This window comes from Malania oleifera, chromosome 7, assembly GCF_029873635.1.
Source record: "Malania oleifera isolate guangnan ecotype guangnan chromosome 7, ASM2987363v1, whole genome shotgun sequence".
NCBI classification, from domain to species: domain Eukaryota; kingdom Viridiplantae; phylum Streptophyta; class Magnoliopsida; order Santalales; family Ximeniaceae; genus Malania; species Malania oleifera.
This window is the reverse complement of record NC_080423.1, coordinates 4587136-4613560: the sequence shown is the minus strand read 5'-3', so window position 1 is coordinate 4613560 and position 26425 is coordinate 4587136. Positions and strand designations below refer to the sequence as shown.

The 26425-nt window shown below is 36.0% G+C and overlaps 1 protein-coding gene across 1 annotated transcript in view; it reads right to left on the bottom strand.

Annotated features, from left to right (window-relative positions):
- Positions 1–26425, bottom strand: part of LOC131160643 (DNA topoisomerase 3-alpha) — a 115678-nt gene that overhangs the window by 25391 nt on the left and 63862 nt on the right. The window contains exons 14-18 of the mRNA XM_058116495.1: positions 25783–25817; positions 20871–21000; positions 11143–11195; positions 10964–11063; positions 9487–9525 (exon numbers count right to left, since the gene is read on the bottom strand). Coding sequence (XP_057972478.1) covers positions 9487–9525; positions 10964–11063; positions 11143–11195; positions 20871–21000; positions 25783–25817 — 357 coding nt within the window. The remainder of the gene's footprint in view (positions 1–9486; positions 9526–10963; positions 11064–11142; positions 11196–20870; positions 21001–25782; positions 25818–26425) is intronic.

Genomic DNA, 26425 nt, shown 5'->3' with positions numbered 1-26425 from the left:
CCAGATAAAATGTGTCAGAATAATCCAAATCGTATACCTGAGTATATTCCTTAGCAACAAGGCGGGCCTTCAAATGAGCAGCAGAACTATCAAGATTGACTTTCACATTGTACACCCAACGATGACCAACCACAAACTTACTAGGAGGAAGAGGTTCCAAATCCCAAGTATCAATTATCATGTAGTGCATGCATCTCTTCAACCATTGCAATCCTCCACCTAAAATGGGATAGGGCTTCAAAAATATTTTTTCAAAGAGAAACAAAAGACACTACTAACAAAACAGTAACACAAGGGTGACAAGAAATCATAACAAACAAAATAAGAGATTGGATGTTAGGTACATGTGCATTACCTTTTCGAATAGGTATAGAAGGATCAACATCATGGAAAATAAGATCATCTAATAAGGGAACTAAAGGCACAGTAGTAGAAGCTAGAGAAGGCTCTCCTCCCTTGAGTCACTGTGTGTGTACCTACAAATTCGGATGATCCAAGCGACGATAAGGACTCAAACTGGATGAAGATGTAAGAGGATTGGGCACAGAGAATAGGTTGGGATCGAGAAGGCAATACAGAGGAAGGTACTCATCAAAGTCAACAAAACTCAAGGAATCATAGTAGTATGGTGTAGAATCAAAAAAGGTGACATAGTAGAGATAAAGAATCGATGTAAAGTAGGGTTATAACACCAATATCCCTTTTGAGCATAGGAATAGCCCAAAAAATAACATTTAATAGCACGAGGATCCAAATTATCCATTCTTGGAGTTAACTGATGGACAAAGGACACAACCAAATATATGAGGAATGGAGAACAAAGGAGCCTTAGGGAAGATAACTGAATACAGGATTTTATCACCAAGGAAAGAGAATGGCATTTTATTGATGACGGAGCAAGTTTTGAGTACAACATCACTCCAAAAAACAGAGTGTACAAGTGACTCCAAGAATATGTTTGCTTTTCCACTCTATAACTCCATTTTGTTGTGGAGTGTGGACACAAGAGGTTAGATAGATCAAACGGGAATTAGTCATATAGGTAGTGACTTGGGTATTGAAGTACTCCTTAGCATTATCATTACAAAGTCCCCTAACCAAGCCATCCTAGAGTAGTCATCAAAAAATGTAACAAAATATTGAAACCCCAACTTCGATGTGAAATGACTAGGACCCCAAATATCATAGTAGACTAGCATGAAAGGACAACCACCCATTTGTCGACCCAAGAAGCAAAGGGAACACGATGATGTCTTCCCAATTGACAAGAGTGACACACAAGATTAGACACAAAACTCAATGTAGGAATTAGTTGTTTCAATTTGTCCAAAGATGGATAAGCAAGGTGACAATGGATTCAAAGTGGTGTAGCTGTGGCTATGCAGGCAATGGGAGGAGAAAGTGACTCAAATTAGTAAAGCCCACGAGCCACACATCTTGCGCCAATTGTTTTCCTCATCTCCAAATCCTGAATAGCCACAAAATCAAGAAAGTGAGAAATCAGTTTAGTGACTTCGTAAGCTTACTAACTAACATGGGATTGAAAGGAGATTTATGAATGTATAAAACAAAAGAAAAAGAGATGGAAGGAGCAGGATTTACTATTCCTATCCCCTTAATAGCAATAATGGACCCATCAGCAAGGGTAACTTGACGTAGATTTTTTGGGTACAGGACGGCCAAAAAGAAGTTGGTTGCACCTGTTATAAGGTTAGTGGCAGTAGAATCAATAAGTCAAGGACAAGTGGGAGAAATATCAAATGACATACAAACTGTAGGATTACCCTTTTGAGCAAAATATGTAATGTGATGAGATGCTTGTTGAGATGTTTGATACTATAGGAACCTTGAATACTCTTTTTACCATTATTTTTCAAAAAAAAATTTGAAGTTGTTAGCATTCCACTTTTGTAATTGTCATGTTTTATAAATATTATAAAATAAAGGCACATTATGATGTAAGATTATTAGTCCAAAACATATTAAAAAAAAACTGCTAGCGGAGTGTCCAAGGAATATGTTAGATTACCACTTTACCTAAAAGCTTAAGCTCTTAGGTTGTGGGACAACAATTTATATCAAGCTATAAGCACATATAAATAACATCTATTACAAGGAATAAATAATTTTCTTTAAACACCAAACAATAAACATAGGCAAGGAGACTAGAACCCAGATGTCCTGGTAACTACCTCTAATACCATGTTAGATTACCACTTAATCTAAAAGCATATGCTCTTAGGTTGTGGGCCAACAGTGTAATCAAGTTTTAACAGAATATGCACTAAAAAGTGATGGAGAAGTGTTAAACGTTAAAGCACCCATTTGAAACAACTAAAAAAATATGTACTTTTACACACAAGTACTTCTTATAAGTAATTATGTCAATAAGTAATGTTAAATATACACTTACATAAGTGCTTATTTCAAAAAGTACTTTTCCAAACTACTTTTTTTTTTTAAATAAAAAAAAGGAAAATAAGTATTTATAAAAATATATTTTTTTGAAAAAATACTTATCTGATATAGTACTTATAATAAGTAATCTCAAACTACTTTTAGATAAGTACTTTTCCAGAAAAGTACTTTCCTATAAGTGGTTCCAAACCAATGCTTTAAAAGGCTCAATCAAGATTGCCTTGAGGCAAGCCTCAAGGCAAAGCTTGCCTAGACGCCAATTTAAAAAACCAATCCTAAAAAGGCAAACGCATTATATTATGAGTCTTATGCATTTGTACGAAAGGCATGCTTTTTATGCCTTTTTAGTTGAGGCTTACGCATTTTGGGTGTGCGGACTTCAAGTTAGATTTGGCTAAAAAATGTTAACATGTTGATATGATAGGAATGTTGTAATATGTGTTGATTTCTAGAACTCTTGAACCTCAACCTTTCCAAAATAATTGAGTTGCATCTTAGAGCCTTGCAAAGTTATAGACACCTCTTGGCATGATTTACTAAATGAATACAAATTAGTATTTTTTGAATAGCCAACAAGTAGTTTACAAACTATATTTTATTTTTTTAACATTTTCTTTATAATTTTCTTTATTTTCAAAAATATAGGAAATTTATTTACATATTTTTATCTAAAATAAAATTCTCAAATGGCTTACGCCCTTCTAAAACTTTGCTCCAAACGATCCTTAAAAAGTACATTTTCAAAATTGGTGAACAGTACAATAAAGTATAGGATGCTTGTCGGAGAAGTATCCAAAGAGTGTTGGTGTTATAAATATGATAAGAGTGTGGAGAAGATGCCATTACAAAAGTTTAAGTACTATGTAGTCAATAACTAAACATGATACAACAAATAATACTAAAATTATATTTTTCAATTAAAGTGTTTCAAAGATCAATTATTTTTGCCAAATCTTAGGGGATTTTAGTCTGTCAATACTTTTGCCCAAACATATATACTACACCGAAGCTATTTAAATATGATTTTAGATCAATTTATGCACATGCACACACAAGTGCTTGTGTGTACAAACATGTGAGTGTGTGTGCATGTAAAATTTGAAAATCCTACACATTTAACATTTGCAAGTGCTTTTTTAGTTTTTTTTTAATGAGATACAATTTTTTGTCCTTAGATGGTACTCACATATAAAGTGATTTTTTATAAATATATAAAGTGAGGCACTATAGTTATTTTTTTAACTTTCCTTATGTATGAACTATGAATATGACGCAATTATGTTTTTGTATATTCTATATTACATAGTAAGTAAATAATTCAAAAAATATACCGTGATCCAACAGAGCTTACCAACTAATCAAGCCAAATAAGTAGCTCATGCATGCCACAATCCAAAATGGCATGTGAACTAAGCTTTTAAATGCATTTTATTATAACCAATAACCAAAGCTTACTTAATGAAAATAAATTCTATTTTACTATTACTTCTTTTCTTGATAAATAAAGAATTGAATTGAAGAACGAAAGAACATAATGAAGAAAAGCAACTCTAATGAAGAAAAGCAATCAAATAATGTTGTGAGTCTTCTAGAGAAAAACATTCCTAACAAAGAATTCGCCAAGCACCAAAGCAACACAACTTTGCAAGAAACACCACTCTGCTCAAAATCAAATTATCAGATACGGTAACACCCTTAAACATTTTTATATTTCTCCCCACACCAAATACATCCAATGATCCCAAGAATAGCACATTGCCACAAAGCTCTCTCTCCTTCCCCCTCCCAAAACCTTTGAAAGTAATAGCACCAAAATCCTCCAAAGATGGGGGCAAACCCTACTATCGCCAAGAATACCAAACAGTTCTTTTAGATAATAAAAGAACATTTATTAAGAAAGGAAAAGAAGAAATACAACCAAGGGAGAACAAGAAATCCACCAAAAAAATAAGAAGGAACATACTCATAAAAACTAGTGAAAGAGACATCGATCTAATATGAAGCTTAGCAAAAATACACAAACCTTCTTTGAGGTTTTGAAAATTCTAGAGATCTCCCCTAAAGTTTGGCAAAAAATACAACAGCCTCCCTTGAGGTTTCAAAAACCCCAGGGACCTCCCTTTAGGTTTGGCGAAATGAGAAGAATCTCCCCTAATATTTGCAAAAAGACAAGCATGGAGAAGTGGTATAAGTGTTCCAAAAATTAAATGCAAGGGAGCTTTGGGATTTTTGAAGCCTCACGGGAGGCATGTGAGATTTTTGAAACCTCACAAAAGCTCCACATCTTCTTGCGAAACCTAAGAAAGGTCAGCGCCTTTGCCTTAAAAACTGAGAAATTCCCTCTTCAAATTCAAACCCTTTCTATCATAACTAATGGAGCACTGCAGGCCAGAAAATTCCCGCTGTCTTTTCTTCACCTTACTTCAATCACCATCCAAACGAACTTCCTGCCTACCAGATTAGACAGCAACAAGCCAATCTTATCAATCAGTTGTTCTGCTTCTAAATCCTCCCCATATCCTCACCCCCCTGCACACACACACGCTCGAGATATAAGGGTAAGAAAAATGTCGTCCTTTATGAGCAAAATATCATCCTTCTCCTTTGCTCATTACATCATCTTTGAAGACCCTCTAGAATATCAGGTGGAGATGGAGAGATACAAGAAATATCAGCCAATAAGTCATAAGATTCTATTACATACCCAAATTGACATGAACCTTATCTCAAAGTAGGCCTCTAGCACAAGAAATATCACTAGTTGACTCACTTTCGTCATCAAATGCATGCCCCATTTCTTTTTCTCCTTGAAATGATTAACTTTACTAGCCTTTCTTTTTCGAGTATAACTTTGACTTATCCAATAATTATTCAACACAAAAAATGCTATAACTATTTCTTTTCTAAAACTTAGTTACCAAGCTGGAACTGTTTTGACTATGGACACAAGAATTCCACTTTTCCAATCCCTTTTGGCTTAGCACTCAACAAGTTCTACCCTTCTGTCATCCATAAACTATTCCACACCAACCTTTCCCACCTTGATATTATTTGATCCCTTCCTATCTTTAACACCAACATGTTCATCAGTCAATCTTAAATTTCCTGCACCTTACAAAATGTAACATCCTCTAAGCCTCCTCAAAAAACTCTCTGGTTTCCCTTACCCCGCCACTCGGCCCACTTGACAAGACCTTACATGAACCACTTGAGTTTATCTCTCGCCTGAAAAGAGGGATTCAACAAACCACAAAAGTTTCTAATCTAATTGATTCCCATCAACTCAACCAAACCACTTCAGTCAAACCTAAACAAGCCAAGCCGGTCAAGTCAAATCAGGCCAAATTAGATCGACACAAAACTGCTAGAGAGAAAGAGAAAGGAAAAATGATGCTTGAATTGGCTATGGAAATATTTTATTCTAAGATGAGAAAGCTTAATTTATGCTTCGCTCCTTTACATCGATCATTGATCCTAATTACTAAGAATTAGAAGAAAGGCAATCCTATCGACTCATTAAAGAAAAGGTAGTAGAGGTATTTGACGACACTAATATTGAAATTGTAGAACCACAGCAAGCCACAACCTGTTGAGGTTGTCAAAGAACTTCCTATTCAAATTGAAGAACTACTGCATTAGGAGCTTAAAGTCCAACAAGTTGAATTCATCATTCCAAGAAAACTTGCTATCTAGATCTCCACAGGCTCTTCCGTCATATGACCCTATTTTTCTGGAGGTTGGCACCTTACATGGGTCTTCTTCAAGCATCGTTAGCATTTTACTTTGTTTGTTCCTAAATTAGTTTCCTTTATTTTCTTTATCTTCCAAGCATTATAAGCCAATAAAAAGGCCCCTACACATCAATTTCTATTGAGACAATTGAATCGAGGATTAAGTTGTAGAACATCAATCCTACATCAATCAGCCTCCAAGCCTTTCCACACAAGAGCCTCTCCACTACTTCTAATTAATTGTGTAATTTAACAGGCCTTAAAACCAGCCTTCTGAATGCCTTCTAATGAACCTCCACATAAGTCCTCACACATTGGGCCTTTACAGGGATGCTATTACAGATTAGGCCCTCCCATACATCAGTTGTTATTGAGACCAAATGTTGGGCTTTTACACTATGGGCTTTGTCTTTTACGTAACTCGAGTTCATGCCTATATAATACCCTTTCCTTTCAAAGAACTTACCAAAATCCTACTCAATTATCAAGCAGCCCACCCACCTCATCCCATCACCATCCCTTTCCCGACTCCCAATGAAACCCAAATCACCTCCGTACCAAATTTTGTATTTCCCACACAACCACTTTGTCTAGTACCATTGCGCAAGGAAGCTACAACACCAGCTCCAAGTGCATCTCACCGCCACACTTTGAGCATAGCTAACTCTTAACTCCAAAATTTCCCCATTTCCATAGGTCTTATCAGCATCCAATACGACATCCTCCCAATTCTAATGCTCTGGAAATACCTCCCTAACCTTCCAAAAACCAACAACAGTCCATTAGAAAACAACATTGCTACAAGTGACAAAATCTTCACCAACCAGCAGCGAACAAGATTATGCTCAAGAAACAAAAAGAAAAAAAACAAAACAAAACAAAATTCTTTGTGCACTCTTTCCGGTCTCAGATCGAAGGATTTCCCTTTGACCTGAACTAAATGCCTGCTCTCTCCTCTTGTCATGGCATGCAACAGTCGTGGCATATACTAAAGCAGCCAAGCAGATGGGACAACACAAGAACATATAAGAACAAGTCTCCTTGCTCATAAGGCAAAGGACACAAACACCAGCCTTATTAGGTCTTCACTTCTGAAGCCAATCATTAGCATTCATTTTCTTAAGGATCACAAACAATGTAAAAGCCTTTACTTTAACGGGACTTTAGCTTTCCAAATAAAAGAATAAGGTAAAAAACGGATTAGCATTAAGAACATGAATCAAATACGAAAAAAGACTTGCAAGAAAATCCAGAGAAGAGTCTAACCTCCAAACTTTGATATCACTCCCCAAATGAATATGACAACATAAAACAAATTTATCAAAGGGGAAAGATCATTCGTCTCTCTCTCTCATTAAGGTTCCTCACAAAATGAAAATTCTAAGACTCCCCACCCTTATTCAAGATATCATAAAGAGTAGACAACTGAAAAGATGCTGATACATAAAACATAAAGGTGCCTCCCCAACCCAACAATCCTCACAAAAATGAATTTTCTCCCCCAACAACTCTATGGTGAACATTAGGGAAGAAAATATGTTAATTTGTAATACAGATGTCCAATGACTCGAACAAGTGATATTAGCTCCACCTTTAGCAACCCATCCATCGTATTGAAGCCCAAATTTTCTACCATTTACCCTATGCCAAACAAAGTTAAGTTTGGTACCTATTAAATAAGAAGATGTATTGCACTAGATTATAGCCACTTTAGCGCATGATGGTTGTCATGCACTAAAGTGGCAACCGTCACTTAGACTGGTTGCATAAGTTGTACTTCTACTCAACAATTAGACACTTCTATTACACAATCTGGCACTTCTCACTACATGGTTCTCCTTGTATGGGGATTGGAGTATGGAAACTTTGGTAACAAAGTAGAATTTTCCTATATATAAACATAACAGCCCAAACTTCCTCCAAATATTGTACTACTTTACAAGATCACCAATCACCTTCTATAATGTGCACAAAGTAGATGCTTTATTTATTGTATCTTTTTCAAGAGGCGATTAAAAACAACAAAAAGGTTATCATAAATAAATTCGATGACATATGATGCAGAATAAATGGCCTAGCATCTTTAGGTAAAACCCATATCAACATATCAAAATTTTATCTATAGAAAACTAAGGACATTTTATTGCCATGTTCATATAGTTTGTCATCAGTTCATTACCCAAGATTTTATCCTAGATTTTTAATCATAGTGAGCCAAAAAGAGAAAATCAGATTGTGCAGCCAAAAAGAAAAAAAAAATAATCTTTTAATTTGAATTAAAAATTTGACACTTGATCAACTGTTACAAGAGCCCTTCAATTCTTTACTCTAGTTATTGACCTGACACTTTTGAAATGGCGTGCATATTAAACACTGCACTGGATTATAGCCAATGTAATGCACTGATAGCTGTCATCCACTAAAGCATATTAAGCTGTACTTCAACCGCAGTACAAGACACTTCTATTACCCAATTTGGGACTTTTTACCATATTGGTCTCCTTCGATGAGAAATAACGGTGTGGCACCTTTTGGGGACAAGGTAGATTTTTCTTTATATAAACTGATAAAACATGGATAACTAAACTTCTTCAAAAAATTGTATTAATGTTTTATCATTAACTGCCTCCTCTTATGAGCACAAAAAGTTAGATTTCTTCTCTTCTTTTTGAAGGGAGAATAGGGAACATAGGAAGGACCAGAAAATACTATCAACGACTTATGATTTAGGACAAATATCCAATTATATTCCAGTAAAACCCATATCAACATATTCTGTAAACATCTAAGGGCCTTTTATTGACTAAGATTATTTGGAAAACAAGAATGATATTGCCATGATCATGTATTAGGAGCACCAACCCTATGTTTGGGGGCTTGGAGTTCGGACCTTGGGTTTGGATTTGTGTGGGTTTGGATAAAATACAATACAAAATTATATTGAGTTTCATCCAAAAATCAAAATCCACAGAAATCCAAATTGAAGGTCTGAAATTCATGTTCCCAAACAGAACACAAGGGCCTTTCCTAAACAATATTACACTGTAATTTAAAAAAAAATGTTAACCTAATTAAAATACCTTCTATAATAATTACTGTTGTTGCCATGCTTGCATACTGTTCATTCTTTTCCAGCTAGAAAAAGAAAGAAAAAGCTTAACCTTATATTGAATCAAGGAATACTCTGGGCATTTCAACTAGCCCACAGCCCAGTCTTGCAACCGTCTTAGGTTTACCTTGATTTGTGTGTGCATGCATGCATACATACATACAAAATATATAAATTAGTCTAGTTTAAGCATTAAACTTACAATAAAACAAACATGAAACAACCTACCTGTGGAAAACCCAAGCATCCAACCATGAAAAAGCCATCCTGTACACCAATAAAAACACCTTATCAGAGAAAAACAAGTAATAACTGCTCACTAAAATTTTTTTAGCACAAAATTTAGATGATTATAAATTGACAGTCAGATATAGGAATCAAATACAAAGAGTGAGTAGCTTAATCTAACAACTAAGGTCTACAAAAGCTAAAGCATTTAAATTATCAGCTAACTATAAGCATATATTTATTGATTGAAATTACTAGAAACAACTATTTGAGATTAACTACTAGGACACAAGTCCCTAATACATTCTTCCCAACAGTTCTCACCTCATTCTACAGGCTATTCTCCTTTTTATAGGAGAAAATGAGACAGACACTAAAGAGCATATGCAGACACAGAATTTTCACTTTTTCATACAACAAATGAAAAATCAACAAATTTAACCAACTAGATGCTGACAGTAAAATCAGGCTTTGAAACTTGACACAGCAATCCAAACAAGATGGTTGGTAATTTGGTATAAGAAATAGTCAATTATTCTTCCTTCAAGCAAAAACAGTTAAATACAGCATTGTAACCATAAGAAAAATGCCAAAACTTGCAGCAGGAAAATATAAGTAGTCAAAAGAAATGGAGTAGAGGAAACTGCATAAAAAGATAAACTATCTTCAATACCAACTGCTCCACTCTTGAAAAAAAAAATTTATCCATAGTAGCAAGGAATGTTATTGAGAATAAATAAATAAATTCATATCTAACAAATATATCTATTAAATCCTTTTCCAGAACCTAGATATCCAACGCAAGAATATGTTCAGGACCAAGGAGATAATGGGCATAAAAAAGAAAATCTTCAGGGAGAACTTCAATAATTGACGCCACAGGCAGTGAAAATAACTTTATACACATTTCAGTCAATTCATCCACATAATTTGAGCTATTTCCATGTCCATTAAATATCTACTCTTTCATTCATCCACTCATCTGTATCTGGTTAAGCACTCAGAAAATAAATTTCTCAGAAAAGAAGAGAGGCGCACACTAACAATACTGTGAGCCAAACATTAATGAAAACTATGAAGTATCAACATCCAGTCTAAAATAAACTCTTCGATACCCATACATCACAACAGCAACCACAAAAATATAGAAGACTTCCATCCAAAAGAATTATTGTAAAGCCAACATGCACACTTCGCAATGCAATTCCAACACTTACTAATTAGCTCATAAGAACAGAAGCAATTTTCAGATATTGCAAAAGATTTAAGATACTGTAACAAGTAATAACCAAGAATAATATCACAAAGCAACATAAAAAATAAATAAATAAATAAATAATTGGGCCTTAGCTTCCAGGACTTGAACAAGAAAGTCAACAAGAAAACCCAGTGTGTCTATCATCACCAATCTACCAGTAATAACAGTTCCATTCATTCATGCACAAGTGTGAGCATTATCAAGTCTACATATCATTACCGGTTTTCGCCTAAGGACCATATCTGACACCTGGCAAAGATGACATTTCCGTACAACTTCTCCCACCGCATGCCCCTCCTCACCAGCGGATCTATTAGACCTGCATCAGTTGGAGAAGATGGATTGATAGTAGAACAAAAATGAAATATCGGCAATGCAGGAGAAAGGTGAGGAATCACCTCTCAAAGAAAACCGCCATAGCATCTAATAATTTTCCTTTGTTTACCCTTGCCTGCACATATTTCCAGTTTCTGGTCATAACAATTGATATAATCCAGATATGGACATAAGTGAATCAGTGGAAAGTTGAAATCTGCTAATTTGGGACAGAATCAATAAATAAAGGTCTCACTCTTTCAAATGGTATACAGAAAATTGTATAACATCCAATCAAGCTTCAAAATGTCTATGCCACTCTTTTCGCTGGTCTTATATTTCGATTTCAATTAAAATTTAAGGAGCACAAAAACACAGGAATTCCAAAGGAAATTTGTTGTTTGATTTCATGAAATTTTCAAATGTTGAGGAGGTGATCCGTAACCCAATAGTAAAGCCATACACCAAACTCTAAATTCAAGAATTCAAGTGACAAAAACAACCCAGCTAACACTGGAGGTAGGCCAGATATATCATGCCCTCACCTAAAGCCCCAATATGTGAGCTTTGTGCCTTGGGTGTTACATTTTCAAGGTCCATTTCAATTTAAGGGGAAAAAAAACAGTATAAACAGGAAATAAATGTGGGAAATTTTTATGACTATTTGGAATATAGATAGTACTGCATGATTTTGAACCCATATTATAAATAAAATGCATGAATCACACGTACGTGGTGTACAAGGTAAAATAACAATACACCCATGAGCATATCAAATGAATTAATATAAAGCAATTAATACTTTCACAAGTTAACCAAATATTATTTTATATTCAAATACAGCATTAGGCATAAAATAGAAGTGTAATTTGCCCATAAGCTCAACACTGGACAAATTTCAAGAAACCTAAAATTAATATTCCCATCCTCACTCTCTCTTTCTTGATAGCGCTCAAGGGTGAGCATCTCCACGGCTACCTTGTTGACAGTGGCCGCAGCTCCAATCCAGGATTTGGTGGAAGGATAGTGCAGCTTTATGGAAGGGTGGCATATTTGCAGTTTTATGGGGGGCATAGATGGAGCGTAATGCACGAGCATTCTCTGGGAAGCAATTAAACTGGGCACTGGTTTGGGAAAAAATACAGTATTTTGCATCATTGTTGTGCGTTGGTTTTGGATTTTCAGAGGCAACAGTTTCCAGGAGATTCAAAAATATTGGAGGAATGTATTGGCTTGTTGATTTTTTTTCTCTTTGTAGTCTTTAGCTGTTTTTTCTAGTTTGTTCCAGATCCTTTTCAGGAGATGTCTCATTCTCCCTCTTGTAATTTTTTCTCCTATTAATGAAATTCTCTTTTGCTATCTTAAAAAAAAAAAAAAAAAAAAAAAAATTCCCATCCTCACCAACCTATTGATTGGGCATAAACCATCTCATAAAACTAATAGGATACCAAAATAAACTGTATAAGAAAATCATTAAGTTAAACTTGTTAAAGCTTCATATACATAGTAGGCCCACAACCTAACAGCTTAAGCATTTAGGTGAAGTGTTAATTTAACATGGTATCAAAGCCATGGTCCTGGGTTCTATTTTTGTTCCCCTTGTTTCTTGTATTGTTGTTATAAATTATTTCATTTCCCATAATGGTGTAACTCAACATTCATATCTCCACATGCAATTGGGCTACACTTGCAAGGGAGTGTCAAGGCTCGATAAACATCGTTGGCCCACAACCTAACATACTTATGCACATCTTGGCGCATGGAAAGCCAAAAGTACCTTTCAGCCACTAAATTTAGTGTCTTATCCCATGGTTTTAAATCGCGGTAGCGGGTAGCGTAACGTAACGGTAACGGGTGTAACGGGAAGCAGGAGTAGCGGATGTTACATAACGGGAAACGGGTGTAACGGCCGTGAATTTTTTTGAAGCACGCACAACCTTGTGCATATTAGTGTAATTGCATGTTTTAAGCTTTTAGCCATTCTTAGAAAGGGTTTTAGTGTATTTTGGACCTTTAGTTTGAGTAACTAAGTTATTTAGTTAGGGCAACAAGTTTTCATTTGTTTTAAACCATCATTGATAGAAAATTACGTGTGTGCGCGTATTTATACTTCTCATTGTTCTTATCTGTGATAAATTCTTATGTGTGCTAAATGAATTAATAAAATAAAATACATTATACACTCCATTAATCTATTAGAGACATAAGACATACGAATAATATAAATATAAAATAGCTAGAAAAGAAAGAAGGTTGAAGTTGAAAAATAAAGAACATAAATATCACATTACTAATATTATTAAAAAAAAAAATTCCTAACAAGTTAGTATTTTGAAATTGTTAATTAATGCATCTATTGTGAGTATTTAAAGAAATAGTAAATTTTGTATCATTGTCATCCTCATTATAATCTTTTCCCCCTCTTGCCACTTGGTATATTGAGAATGCTATATGAAAGAGAGAAAAAAAATGAGAAGAAAAAGTAAAAAATAAAATATTTTTTTGGTGTAACAGTCCTGTAGCGGTTACGTAGCGGCCTTTACGTAACGGTCGCGGTCCGTAACGACCGCTACGGCCGTGATTTTTCTTCCCACCAATTTTGCGGTGTGTAACGGTATCGATAACCCAAAAAACCTTTACGTAACGGCGTTACGTAACGGTCGCGGCCTTTATTTAAAACCATGTCTAATCCCTATCAATATTACCTCCTAAACCTCCCCCATGCAATTCAGATATAAGGTATTTCCTTAACAAACCTTGGGGAATGCACAGCTGAACAACTTTGAACACCCATCTTTCACGACAAAGCACACACATCACGATACTTAGCTGAAAATTTCTCAAGAACTTCAAAAAAATAAGGAACTCATTTGTATCGTTCCTTGATCAGCTCCAACCAAACAACACTAGCAGACATAGCAAATAATCCTTCCTACTCAATGCATCTGCCACCTTATTATTTCACAAACCAGCCATATGTCTCAATGTGAAAGTGTACTCCAACAAGAATGCTACGCATTTAGCATGCCTCCAACTCAGCTTCTTTTGGGAATTGAGATATCTCAAGGCCTCGTGGTCAGAATTCAAAATGAATTCCCTTTGAATAAGGTAATTCCACCATAATTTCATGCTTGAACAGTAGCATAAAATCCTAGGCCATCAGTAGAGTAGTTTTGCCGAGCCTTATTGAGTTTCTTGATGAAATAAGAAACAGGCCCTCCTTCTTGGCTCAAGACAGCCCCAATTCCAATCTTCAATGCATCACAATCAACTTCAAAGGGCCTATCAAAGTTGGGTAATGCCAAAATAGGCACTTGGGTCATCATCTTCTTTATCACCTCAAAGCTCTCTTCAACCTCCGAATCCCAATTGAAATTCCCTCCTTTGAGACACTCAATGACAGGAGCAATTTTAGTGCTGAAATTCCGTATAATTCTCCTGTAAAATGTGGCCAAACCATGAAAACTTCTTATCTCTGTAATTGTTCTTGGAGTAGGCCAGCTGGTTATAGCTTCAATTTTTGATGAATCAACTTCTATTCCCTTTGCCGAGACAATGAAAACCAAGGAAAATTCAACCTGTCCACCATAAATCTGCACTTATTAATGTTGGAATAGAGCTGATTTTGCCTCGAGAGTTGTAGGAAAGTCTTGACATACTTAAAATGATTTTGCTTGTCAGTGTTGTACACCAAAATATCATCAAAATAAACAACACAAAATTTCTTAATGAAACCTATATTTAATTTGGTTAAAATGTCAAGCATATCATCTAATCTTGGAATAGGTTAAAATATAGGTCTATTTCCCAATGAAATAGGTTTACTTCCCATTGAAACCTGTATCTAAAAATAAACTTGAGATTCAACTAGCATGTCAAGCATATCATCTAATCTTGGAATAGGAAACCTGTATTTCATGGCGATTTTGCTTATAGCTGGCTGTCCACACACATTCTCCAAGTTCCATCCTTCTTAGGAGTGAGTAAAGTTGCTACGGCACAAGCACTTAGGCTTTCTGGAATAAATCCTTTTCTATGAAGTTCCCTAACCTGCTTTTGAAGCTCTTCATGCTCCTTTGGACTCATTTGATAGTGGGGCAAATTAAATAATGTAGCACTTGGTAAAAAATCAATTTGACGTTGTATATCCCTCATGGGGGGAGACCATCAGGTAACTCAGCTGGCATCCCATCTTTGAACTCATTAAGAATCTCCTTGACATCATTTGGGAACTCAAACTGCAGCTTCCCTTCCTTCTGAGAGAGTGCATCAATCAGCCCATTTTTCTTACTTTCTTGAACAAAATCCCTTTTATTAAGAGAGCAATGAACAACCATTTTCTTGCCTCTTAATACCATCATCCTTCGTCGGTTTCAGCACAAGCTTCTTCTTTCTCTCACCATTGCTCACAAAAAATGAATAAGTATTCTTGATACCATCATGGATTGTGCCTCTGTCATATTGCCAAAGCTGCCGAAGAAGAATATGACATGCATCCATGGGAGCCACATGACAATAAACAAATTCTTTAAAGCAACCACTTGAGAAATTAATAAGGCATCTTGAAGAGACGATTACCTTATTTCCTTTGTTGAACCTCAGGATTCGGTATGGCAGTGGATGTCTTTTGGTTTTCAATCCCAACTTGTCTACCATCTCTCAAGAACCAGATTCTCACTGCTCCCCAATTATCAAGCCGTGAAGATTTCTACCAGCTGTACATCTAGTTCAGAAGATATTCTCACACACCCACTTATCGCTGCTGGCTGGAGGGGAAAGTAATGACCTTTCGAACGTCTAAAGCTTCACCAAGGACATTACCCTTAATCCCTTCTTCCGCCACATCCTTTTCAGCTGCCAGATGCTGTTCTTGGTCCTCAAGAATTGCGAATCTCTTCACCATCAGCCACAGGATCCTCAGCAAGATTAACTCTACCTTCAACCCTCTTTCGATGCTCGTTGGATTTGTGCCCAAGCTCAGAGCATCGACAGCATCTCACCACTGTTTTCCCTGGTTTACTTGGGCTACTTTTTCCCCTTATTGTTGTTGATTAAATTAGCACATGTAGGGGCTGCTGTCCAACCACCTCTGATCCACCCACCTTACTAGTTGATGCACAACTGTTGTGTTCTGTCCCAAGCTTCTTTAGGCATGTTGCAGGTAAGTTGTGACAACTTTTAGTGCAAGGTTATAAGCATCACTCACATTATAAGGCCGATGCAAGCTTACTTGGTCTTATACAGTCATTTTGAGATCATTTACATAGTTAAGGATTGACTTCAGCAAGACTGCACCTCAACAGAAGCCTATGAAATTCCTAGTTTTACTCGACTGACTTCCCATGCTGCCTCAAGTTCTGAACCCTTTGGTACAAGGTTTGTTCACAATCCCAGGATAGGAATTGAGCCTTCAGCTTCTCTTTCATCATGCTCGATCTTTTGATTTTCCTTTTCCCCTTGTTCTCATGATCATTTTGATAATGTTTCCACCCAGTAGAAGCAGATTCCCTGAGCTTTGCTCCCACAAACTTAACTTTCCTCTCTTCCAGCACACCTTTCCATCCAAAATAACTCTCAATGCTATCAATCCAGTCCAAAAATTGTTTGGCTTCCATATCATCAAATTCTAATGTATTTATTTGTACACCAGACACTTTGGAATTTTGTGGAGCACGTACAATACGATCTTCCCATCTTGGAGCCTTCATTTTGTTGTGCAGGCATTTCATTTTCAGAACTCCTATCATCACTAGAGCGATCATCTCAGCCTCAGATTGCTCATTTATGTCATTACTTGCTCCTCTAACAAAATCATATTCATTATCGGCATCATTTTGGCAGCCTCAATTACCAATTGCTTGTGTAAAAAGCTGGGTAAGTTGTCTAACTTGTTCCTGCAGCTCTCCAAACATCTAAACAGTCACATATCTACCTCTATAGCCCCTATTTCCTCTTCCACACCTGGCAGCCATGAACCCAAAAGATCGAACCAGCTTTGATACCAATTTGATGCAAATAGATGAAAGAATATAAGAAAAATTCAGAAATAAAACTGAGATTTCAGAGTAGTGTTTTAGCGACCTTCTTTGATTCAAGTAACTACTAAATCTGAAACATAAAAAAGAGATGGCTGCTGTGAATTTCAGTTCATCAATTAAGACAATTTCTTGTCACAACAAAACAACTCAATCCTCAAATCAGTACTTGTTTTGGCACTGTTTCAGAATGGTAACCACAGCTTTCAGCTAGCCTAACACGTCTTTTGCAGCGATGCTGGCAGGCACTGCAGGGTTGAATCTTAAAAACCCTAGCCTCCAAATCTTCACAACCCTACCTACTCTGGAGCTGAGTTCTGGAGAGATTCGTTCTCAAAGATAAATCTCAAAAATCTCCTGGAGAAGTGGCTGAGACTCCTATTTATACTAGGCCCAAGACTTCCAAGAGAAGCCAACTCCTATCCAGCACATAACCCCCACTAGAAACCACTTATCTTCTAAAGCACCACCAAAAATAACTCCCATCACAAAAATACCCCTGAATATTACAAATTGAGCCCTCAAAACTGATTTGACCAAAATAAACCCCAAAACTCTGAAATTACAAGAATACTCATAGCACCCATAAATAACAACACTTGAAATAAACAGAAAATCAAAATTACGATTGCAGAATTGCATCAATAACACAACCCAAAGGGCATAATTCCACAGCCTTTTAACATCCTTATCTTTCCAAATCCAGTAAAAAAAAATAGTCAATATCCCCTCCCCCAACTTTGGACAAACCCACAAATTCACCAAGAACTGAAAGAAAAAAAAAAAAAGGTATACCACAACTCCAAGCAAATGAATATATCTAAACAAATGTGACTTCTTTCAATAAATATTAAATCAAATACAATACTTCATTGAACAATATAATGTAAAGAATCAAACCTGTTAATTTATGATTGCTCAAAATTGTTTTAACTAAGAGAACTATTTTGGAATATTATGTTTTTCAAAAAACTTGTGGACACTGCCCAATGCCCAATCAAAACTTCCCAAAAACACGAACTAGATAGACTGTTGCAGTCAAATGTGCAGGCATGAGATTTTTAAGGTTAACCAATAAATTGAACATCATCAAAGTTCAATTAATGGAAGCAAAAGTACATTGCTTAGAAAGAGTCATGAAATTTGAATTTTTAAACTTAATCAATACGTGAGTATCACCAAAAAGGTAACGCTACACAGCAGGTAATATTTTGAAATTTAAAGTAAAATTCAAAATTAATCAAGCTAAAATTTCACAAGATAGGATTTAATCAACTTACGCATTATTATAAAAATAAAGAACAAAGTTTAATGAAATCAATTTATAGACCAATTCCCATGCACAAAGTCTTCTAAAACTTGACAACTTCAAAAAATTTCATGCAAATTGAGGTCCACAAAAAATTCCCATGCACATACACTAAATAGAATTTGCAAATTGCACTGTACTCATTTTTGTTTTTATCAGCAAAGAAAAACTTGTTAAAAGGCATCAAAGAGATAGCCATACCCTTTAATCCATGGTAAACACAAAGTCGTTTCATAAATGGCATAGGTTTTGTATTTTCTATCTTGTGTTTAATGAAATTATGCCAAGCATGGCATGCGCTAATTAAGTTAATAAATATTGTAATTTTATTAAATTATTAGTGGTAGCCTGGCAGGAGGGGCTTAGATACACTTGCTGCAATTTGCTGTTATCCTAATCAGACCAACAACAGCAGTGTACCAGTTAACTTTTACAGTAAAACCTAGTTCTCGAGAGAGAATAGGAGGATGAGGAGGCAATAAAATCTGCAGAAAATTTGAAAAAAAAAATCATGAACAATTAGGAAAATAAAGAAAATTGGGAGGAAAATCTAAATAAATTGGAGAAGCTAAAAATCAAGGTGGGTGTTCTTAACTTTCTTTTACTCATCTAGAGATTTTGAATGAGGAGGAATCAAGGAAATAAGGTAGATATTTGCACTGGAAATTGAATCCAAGTAGGGAAGGATTGGAAGCATGTTATTTGGTAATGAATAGATATGGTAGCACATATGTTCTCCTGGGTTTCAAAGCTGCACATTTTGTCGTGTTTGGATTTTCATAGCCACATTTTTTTTGTAGTTAGGAATTTACATGCAATGGATATTGTTTTGTAAGGATCAGAGTGTTTGGTTGCTATGGCACAGCCTGTTGTATATATATTGAATTTCTATTGTGTAAAATGGATGGATGTGTGGTGGTACTATGTGTTGTTTGCGCCAATGATATTGTGAAATTTGAGCAAGAAGGGGCTGTGCTTCCCTTTGGTGAAATGCCCTAAACCTCCAAAGGGTGTCACCGCTTATAAGTTGTGGCTGACCAAGCTGAAAATTGGTATGTGTCCAAAGATGGTACTGCTATATTGAAATAATGTTGAATTATGTACAATTTGAATTTCTAGTGATTGTAACTCTAGATTAAGAGGTTGTTTAGAATAAGTTATATGTCATGACAAATTGAATGTGAATGCATATAAAAGCACACGTTCGTTGATGAAATCCTCATGAATTAAGGGTGGATTAAAGATGTCTTTTGAGCTCATGATTGCTCACCCTACATCCCTGACAATTTCAGATTCAATTGGACAGAAGGAAAGCCACACTAGCTAAGTTCTCCAAGACTGCTACTTTTTGGCATGCATTGAAGACACCAAGCATGTGTTTTTTGTCAGTGAATATATTCGCCTTTGCTGTTTGGTCCAAGAAGTGCGAAATTGGACTGGTTTGACATGTGAAAAATAGTTGCATATAAAGTAAAGACCAATGTAAAGAGCCTGGTGGTGAATGTAAAACATTTTGGTTGCATCATGGAATATAAGTATATATCTTGTGTTCTAATAAAAGCTACTTCTTTTTCAGCTTATTACTTGTATTTAGACGATAATTTTTGCAAAACTATTTCTTTCCTAGCTCTGGTACCTCCAACAGATTTTTGGATGGGGCCACAGCTGGTCATGTACCACAAATAGGGACATGACAGCTTCGTTTGCTCGCATTTGAGACAATTCAATCTTCACATTTCCAGAAAATCCATACGATCCAGAATCAGTCAAAAAGATAGCAGCAGAATCAAATCCTAAACAGCCTAAGAATCTCTTTTTTTAGCATCTATAGAAGTAGAAGGATTTGAAATTCCAGAAAATTGAATTTTCCAAGTGGAAAAACATGAATCGGACCAACCATAGCTAATTGAGAATAGATTCATGCAAAGAATAAAGGAAGCATTGATCAAAACTAAGGTTTGATATAGGTTAGCTCCAATGTGCCAACCAGCACCAAGAGAGTTATGTTCAAAATTATAATACCATATGTTGTATGAACCCTCAAACTGATAAAATATGAATGAGACATCAAACCTGATTTCAGAACTTCTCAGTACTAATTTCCATACTGAAAAGACAAGAAAACACGTCAATGGCCAAAGAAAATGAAATATTATATGTTTTGCATAAAAAGAGTCTTCCGCTATTCTTATACATAGAATCCTACTTTCACAGGTAACTAGAAACTTTAATCATCAAAGAAAAAAATAAGGAAATCAAAAAGAAGCCTAAAATTGAACAAAACAAATTCGTGTTAGTTTTGTGCTATAGGTAAGCCAAAAACATAAAATTCAACAATGAAATGCCTAATTTCAAGAGAGAACATGAAAGAGAAATATCAATCGTCCAAAATTCTCAAGATCATGGCATGACTTCGTACGGCCAAAATTCTTTGATATATGTCTAAACAAGAAATTTACCAACTTACATCTAAGAAACAAGCTTTCATTTGCTGCAAGCAAGTCGCTAAAACTTCAGTTTTTCTCTTTGTTCCTAGGCTCACCGCTTTCATGTCAGACTCCATCACTGATCTAAGATAAGGTTTCCAGAGCTCATACCTAAGAGGAGAAAAGTAATTTAAGAAAGAAAAGAAGAACGGAGAAAGTATGTGGCTCACCTCATAAAATTTTAATAGGACAAAGAGTTTAGAAAGAAAATAAGTTAAACTTAACAAACAAGCATCAACCAAATAAGTGGTTCTTTCCACATCCATTTCCATATGCACGATAAAAATTGTGAAATTCCTCTTGTTAAATTCAAATGGATCAGACTTGTTCATCCCATCTCCATGCACTTCCATAACATTGCGGTGAGAATTGGGCAGTCCTCACATTCAACCAAAACTATTTGTGGAGGATTACATGTTCATAGATAGGGGTAAACCCTAAGAAGCTGTTCGTTCAAACTAAATCAAAACTAATTATCAAGATTTATATAAAATTTGTGCTTGGGGAGAAAGAACATTAATTTTAAAAGTAAATATATATATATATATATATATATATATATATATAAAATTCAAATTTTTCAAATTTCCTGAAAGAAGAATATGGATCCATGGACTAGACCCTCCCTTTCACTAGGGCCTGAAACTCAAGCTGCATCATCCTAGCTCCATTTTATAAAACCCAAACTTCAAATGTAAGTATATAATGAACATATGGTGAAACTGGAGGAACAAGAAGAAGTTGACACAGGGCTGGCATTGAGACACATAATGGCTAAGAATGTATCAAGTACCACACCAACTTTGATAGATGGTGAATTCTCTAGTCCATAACAAAACATGTGGCGGAAGTAGCAAGAACCATGCCAAAACGAATTTTGATAGATGGTGAATTCTCACAAACATCATAAAACTGATTATTCAAGAAATACCCTGGTCTGCCAAGAAAAACATTACAAGTTAGAAGTTTGCAAGCATAGCAGCGCGCATGAAATCTAAAGCCTAACTGATCCAAATCAGCAATGGAAGTGACAATCTCAAAATCCAGATCTATTCCCAAAAACAGCATCTGAATTTTTTATAAGAAACATGCCAAGCTGAACGCTGATGAACAACTCACCGTCAAAACTAATTAAAGACTGCTCCCATGCATGGTCTTAAATTTCCACGAAATTGTCGAAATTTCCGATTTCTGTCACCCTCAAATCGAAATGGCTGTCAATTTCCATCTTGCATAATTTCTGACAAAATCTCAACAAATCATCCTAAATTTATCAAAATCTTGAAATTTTAGCGAAACTTGTCAAAATTTGAGTCGAAATTTAAGACCTTGCTCCCATGTCAACAACCATCTGCCAACATGATGAATGAGGCTACAGTGAAGAGCTCGAACTGAGTTTCCTTTTCTTAGTGTATATGCTACCTGCTCCAACTCTGTCAAGCAATACTAAACATTTTGCTCTTCTTTTGTTACCCTCTAACTCATCCTCTTCTCGAAAGAGCGCTACTGAGCCCATTATATTTCTATCAGTCTCATTTCCAGCGTTCAGGTTTATCCACCATTAACAAATGAATCTTCTTTGGGCATTGCCTACAAGAATGACCCTTCATTTGACAACAACACGCAAGTGCATATTTGTCCTGCTTTGGATCATTAGGTTGGCATTGACCCAAACCATTATATGATCAATGGTACCATTGACTTCTTAATAGCACCCCGTGATTTTATCTATTTTTACTGCATTTCAAATGAACCCATGATCGAGGGGTTGGAGTGGAGTCCTATTTCGGATTTCCAGATGTCTTGCTTGGAGAGGCCTATTGAGGAATAGGAGGTTAGGGCAGTAGCATTTAGTCTTGAAAGGGACAAGGCTCCTGGGCCTGGCGAGTTTAATACAGCCTTTTTTTAGGAGTGTAGGCATGTGATGGGCGGGGATTTAATGAAAGATTTTTATGAGTTCCATGGTAATGGTAAATTGGTGAAGAGTGTGAATTCTACCTTTATCATACTAGTTCCCAAGAAGAATAGGTCATTAAGGTTTCAGATTTTCAGCCTACAAGTTTAGTATCTAGCATGTATACGATCATAGCTAAGGTAGCTAATAGATATAGGTTGAGTTTTGTCCTTAGTGACACTATTTCTCTTGCTCAAAGTGCACTTATGAGAGGGAGATAGATTGTGGATGTCATCATGGTTGCTTATGAGGCAGTGGAGAATGTTCATAATAGGAAAAAAAGTTGTATTGTGTTTAAAGTAGACTTTGCAAAGGCTTATGATAGAGCTAGTCAGAATTTCTTGGCTAGGATGCTTAGGTGGACAAGCATTAGAGTTAGGTGGAGAAGTTGGATTAGAGGATGTCTATCTGTAATTAGTAATGGGCACCTTAAATATTGGTTTTCCTCTCCTAGAGGAGTTAGGCCAGGGGATTAGTTACCCCACTTTTCTTTTATACTTGTGGTGGATGAATTAGCAGAATGATAGTTAGACTGTTGATAGGGGGATTGTTTGAGGCATTAAGGTCAGTAAGGACGAGATGGTTGTACCTCATTTGAAGTTTTCCAATGGCATCATAAATTAAACCCTTTTGCTAGCATTCTAAATGTTCTGTACATTTTGAAGATTCTCAAGTCTTAGGATTAATTTGGGGAAGAGTGAAACTGTAACATGTAATGTTAGTCCTAAGAGACTTTTGGAGCTCACTTCCTTAAGCGTGGTGTTTTAGAGTGGCTTTTGATCTATTTAGCAGCTCTTTTGGATGGCAGGCCTCATTCACTAGCCTTTTGGGATTTAGTGGCGCCTAAGGTAGCAAAGTGGCTCGATTTGGGGGGGAGGGGGGGAGCTTTATTTTCTTTAGGTAGTAGACTTACTCTTATCCAAACCAGCCTTTGTACTGTTCCAGCGCATTTTTTAACTCCTTTTCAGATTCTGAGACAGGTATCTCAAAATATGGAGTGAATTATGAAAGATTTTCTTGGGTTGAGTGTAGAGAAGAGGAGAGATTATTGGCTAGATGGGTGGTTATTTGTAGGTCAAAAGAAGGTGGGTTGGGTCTTGGTAATTTGATGTCTAAAAACACTTTCCTATCGGCTAAATGGCTCTAGAAGTTTCCGTTGGAGGTGAATTCTCTCCAGTAAATAGTGATCAAAAGTAAATATGGCTTTCAAAACAGCGAGTGGGATGCCAATGGGAGTCAAAAACTCTTAAAAGTCCTCAGAGGTTCATTTTTCAGGTTTATCCTTCTTTCTTCCTTCGACAAAATTTCAATTGTGGAGAGGTAATTGGGAAGATGTTTGGGTGGTGAGGTGGCAGCATTATCTTCTTCCTTTGCTCAGTTGCATTGCCTGTCTTCCCACCATAGCAATGTGATTTCCTCTTTTCTTTTTCTAGAGAGGGATTCCTTTTCTTAGGATCTTCATTTGGGAAGGGATTTGACTGATACCTTTAGTCATTAGTTCAGTTAATTAGCATTAGTGCTCTATGTTATAGCAAAGTCATTAAGCAAGAGCTAGTGCAGGAGAGTAATGGTATTATGGTCACTATTATGTACTTGTCATATACAATAAATAGAGGGAGAGACCTATTATTGTGATTCGGCCTTCCAATTTACACAATATTCTTAACATGCCATCAAAGCATAGGCCCAAAACATAAATAAGTGCCACAGCCACCATCAAACCAAAGCAAAAACAAAACAAGAAGAAGCCAAGCATTAAGCCTTGCTAGGCAGGTCAGCTACATGAATCATTTTCCACCAATTTACACAATCGTGAGCAATTTTCCCCAACAAACCAAAGCTTAAAACACTAAATCTTCTGCACGTCTACCATTGTAGAATTATTAGCAACACCATAGACCATAAAACCAGCCAGCTGCCAAAAGACACAACAATCACTGGAAATTCCGTGGACAACACTGCCAATTCCCTATCAGATCATGCAAAACCAACACCATAGCCACCAACAAACACTGTCAATCTGTCAAACCCTGAAATCCCATCAACAAAGCTTCCCTCACACGCCCTCATGCACCAGTTGAAGGCTGGCAGTGCTGACCCTGCACACCAGCATGTGAAGATCCATAGAGCCATATTTTTTGCCTCAAATGATCCTACATAATTTGAATCTCTCTATACTGTTCATAAAGCAGTGTCAAAATCCTCAGATTATTTAATTCTTTTCCTTTTAGTTTGACAAAGCAAGGTGAAGGGAATCCTGCTGATTTTGACAGTCTACACAAAGATTTAAAGACCCTAATGTTAAGCGAGTCATTTCCCCTCTGAAATATGTGTTGAAAGTGTCTGATTAGTAGTATGAGGATGAGGATCCTGGGGGAATTTATCTGAAGATGATGAAGGAAAATGTATGAATCAGATACAGTCTGGTTTGTTGGATCAAATGGCAGAAAATAGCTTTGACAATGAAATTTGTTTCACCCTCACCACCTCCGTATAAAATGGAGAAATTTGCAGATTGTCAGGTTGATGTCAGTTACTGTAATTTGTCGATCAGCATGAAGACGAAGATAATGACCCTGTATATTTTTTTTTTTTTTCTTTTGTTTCCTTCAGAAGAAAATCTTATCCTCATCTTTATATATTTACCATGTCTCTCTTATCTTACTAAATTTTCTCTCCATAAACTAAATAAATAAAGTCAAAGCATCCAGCAAACTTCAGTTATGATGATTCAGATATCGAGGCATGACTGATGTTGGTGCAGAGTAGAAAACATAATAATACTCTCAAGCACTTATATGAATCTAATGAAGTCAACAGCAATGGTTAGCCTTGTGCTAAAAAGCCAACAATATGAAGCATTTAAAATTTATAAAAAAAAAAAAGGTTAGGTTTCAAGAGGTCAACTTTAGAAATCAAAAACAAAGTGAACAACTGACCCCATGTCATCATATCCTTGAACTAATGCCTCACCCTGAAACCAGAAAAAATCTCATAATCAATTAAAGAATTAATATTTTACCATAAACAAGCAGCACATCTACAGTGATATTGACCAACAAATACTAAAGCAACAAAATAAATTGCTAACGAAAATATACACCTAAAACCATGCTCCTAAGGATTAAAAACTCTCATTTTATAAGCATTGCATGGAATCAGACCCTTCACACGTGCCTAGGATCGATCCTTGACAAATTTGGCTTGTGGATTCAAATCGGATCAGTTAAGGAGGCCCAACCCCCTTAACCCATAGCTTGCCCAAGTATCTGCCATGTGTCATCTGTTTGCATGCACTCTTCTAAATTGGCCACATGTGACTCTATTGGGTAATTGAAACCCTTTTTCTCTACTTGGATAGAGCCTTACATCACCTCCTCCCAAAGGATGGTCTCATTCTGCCTATGAAAAAGAAATTTCCAGCAACTCTGATATTGCAATTAAAAATGATTTTGTTTAAGCTTAATATACATTGTTGGCCAACAACAGAATATCTCAAACTTTTAGGTAAAGCAATAACCTAACATGGTATCAGAGCTGGTTACCAAAAGGTCCTGGGTTCTAATCTTGTTGCCCACGTTT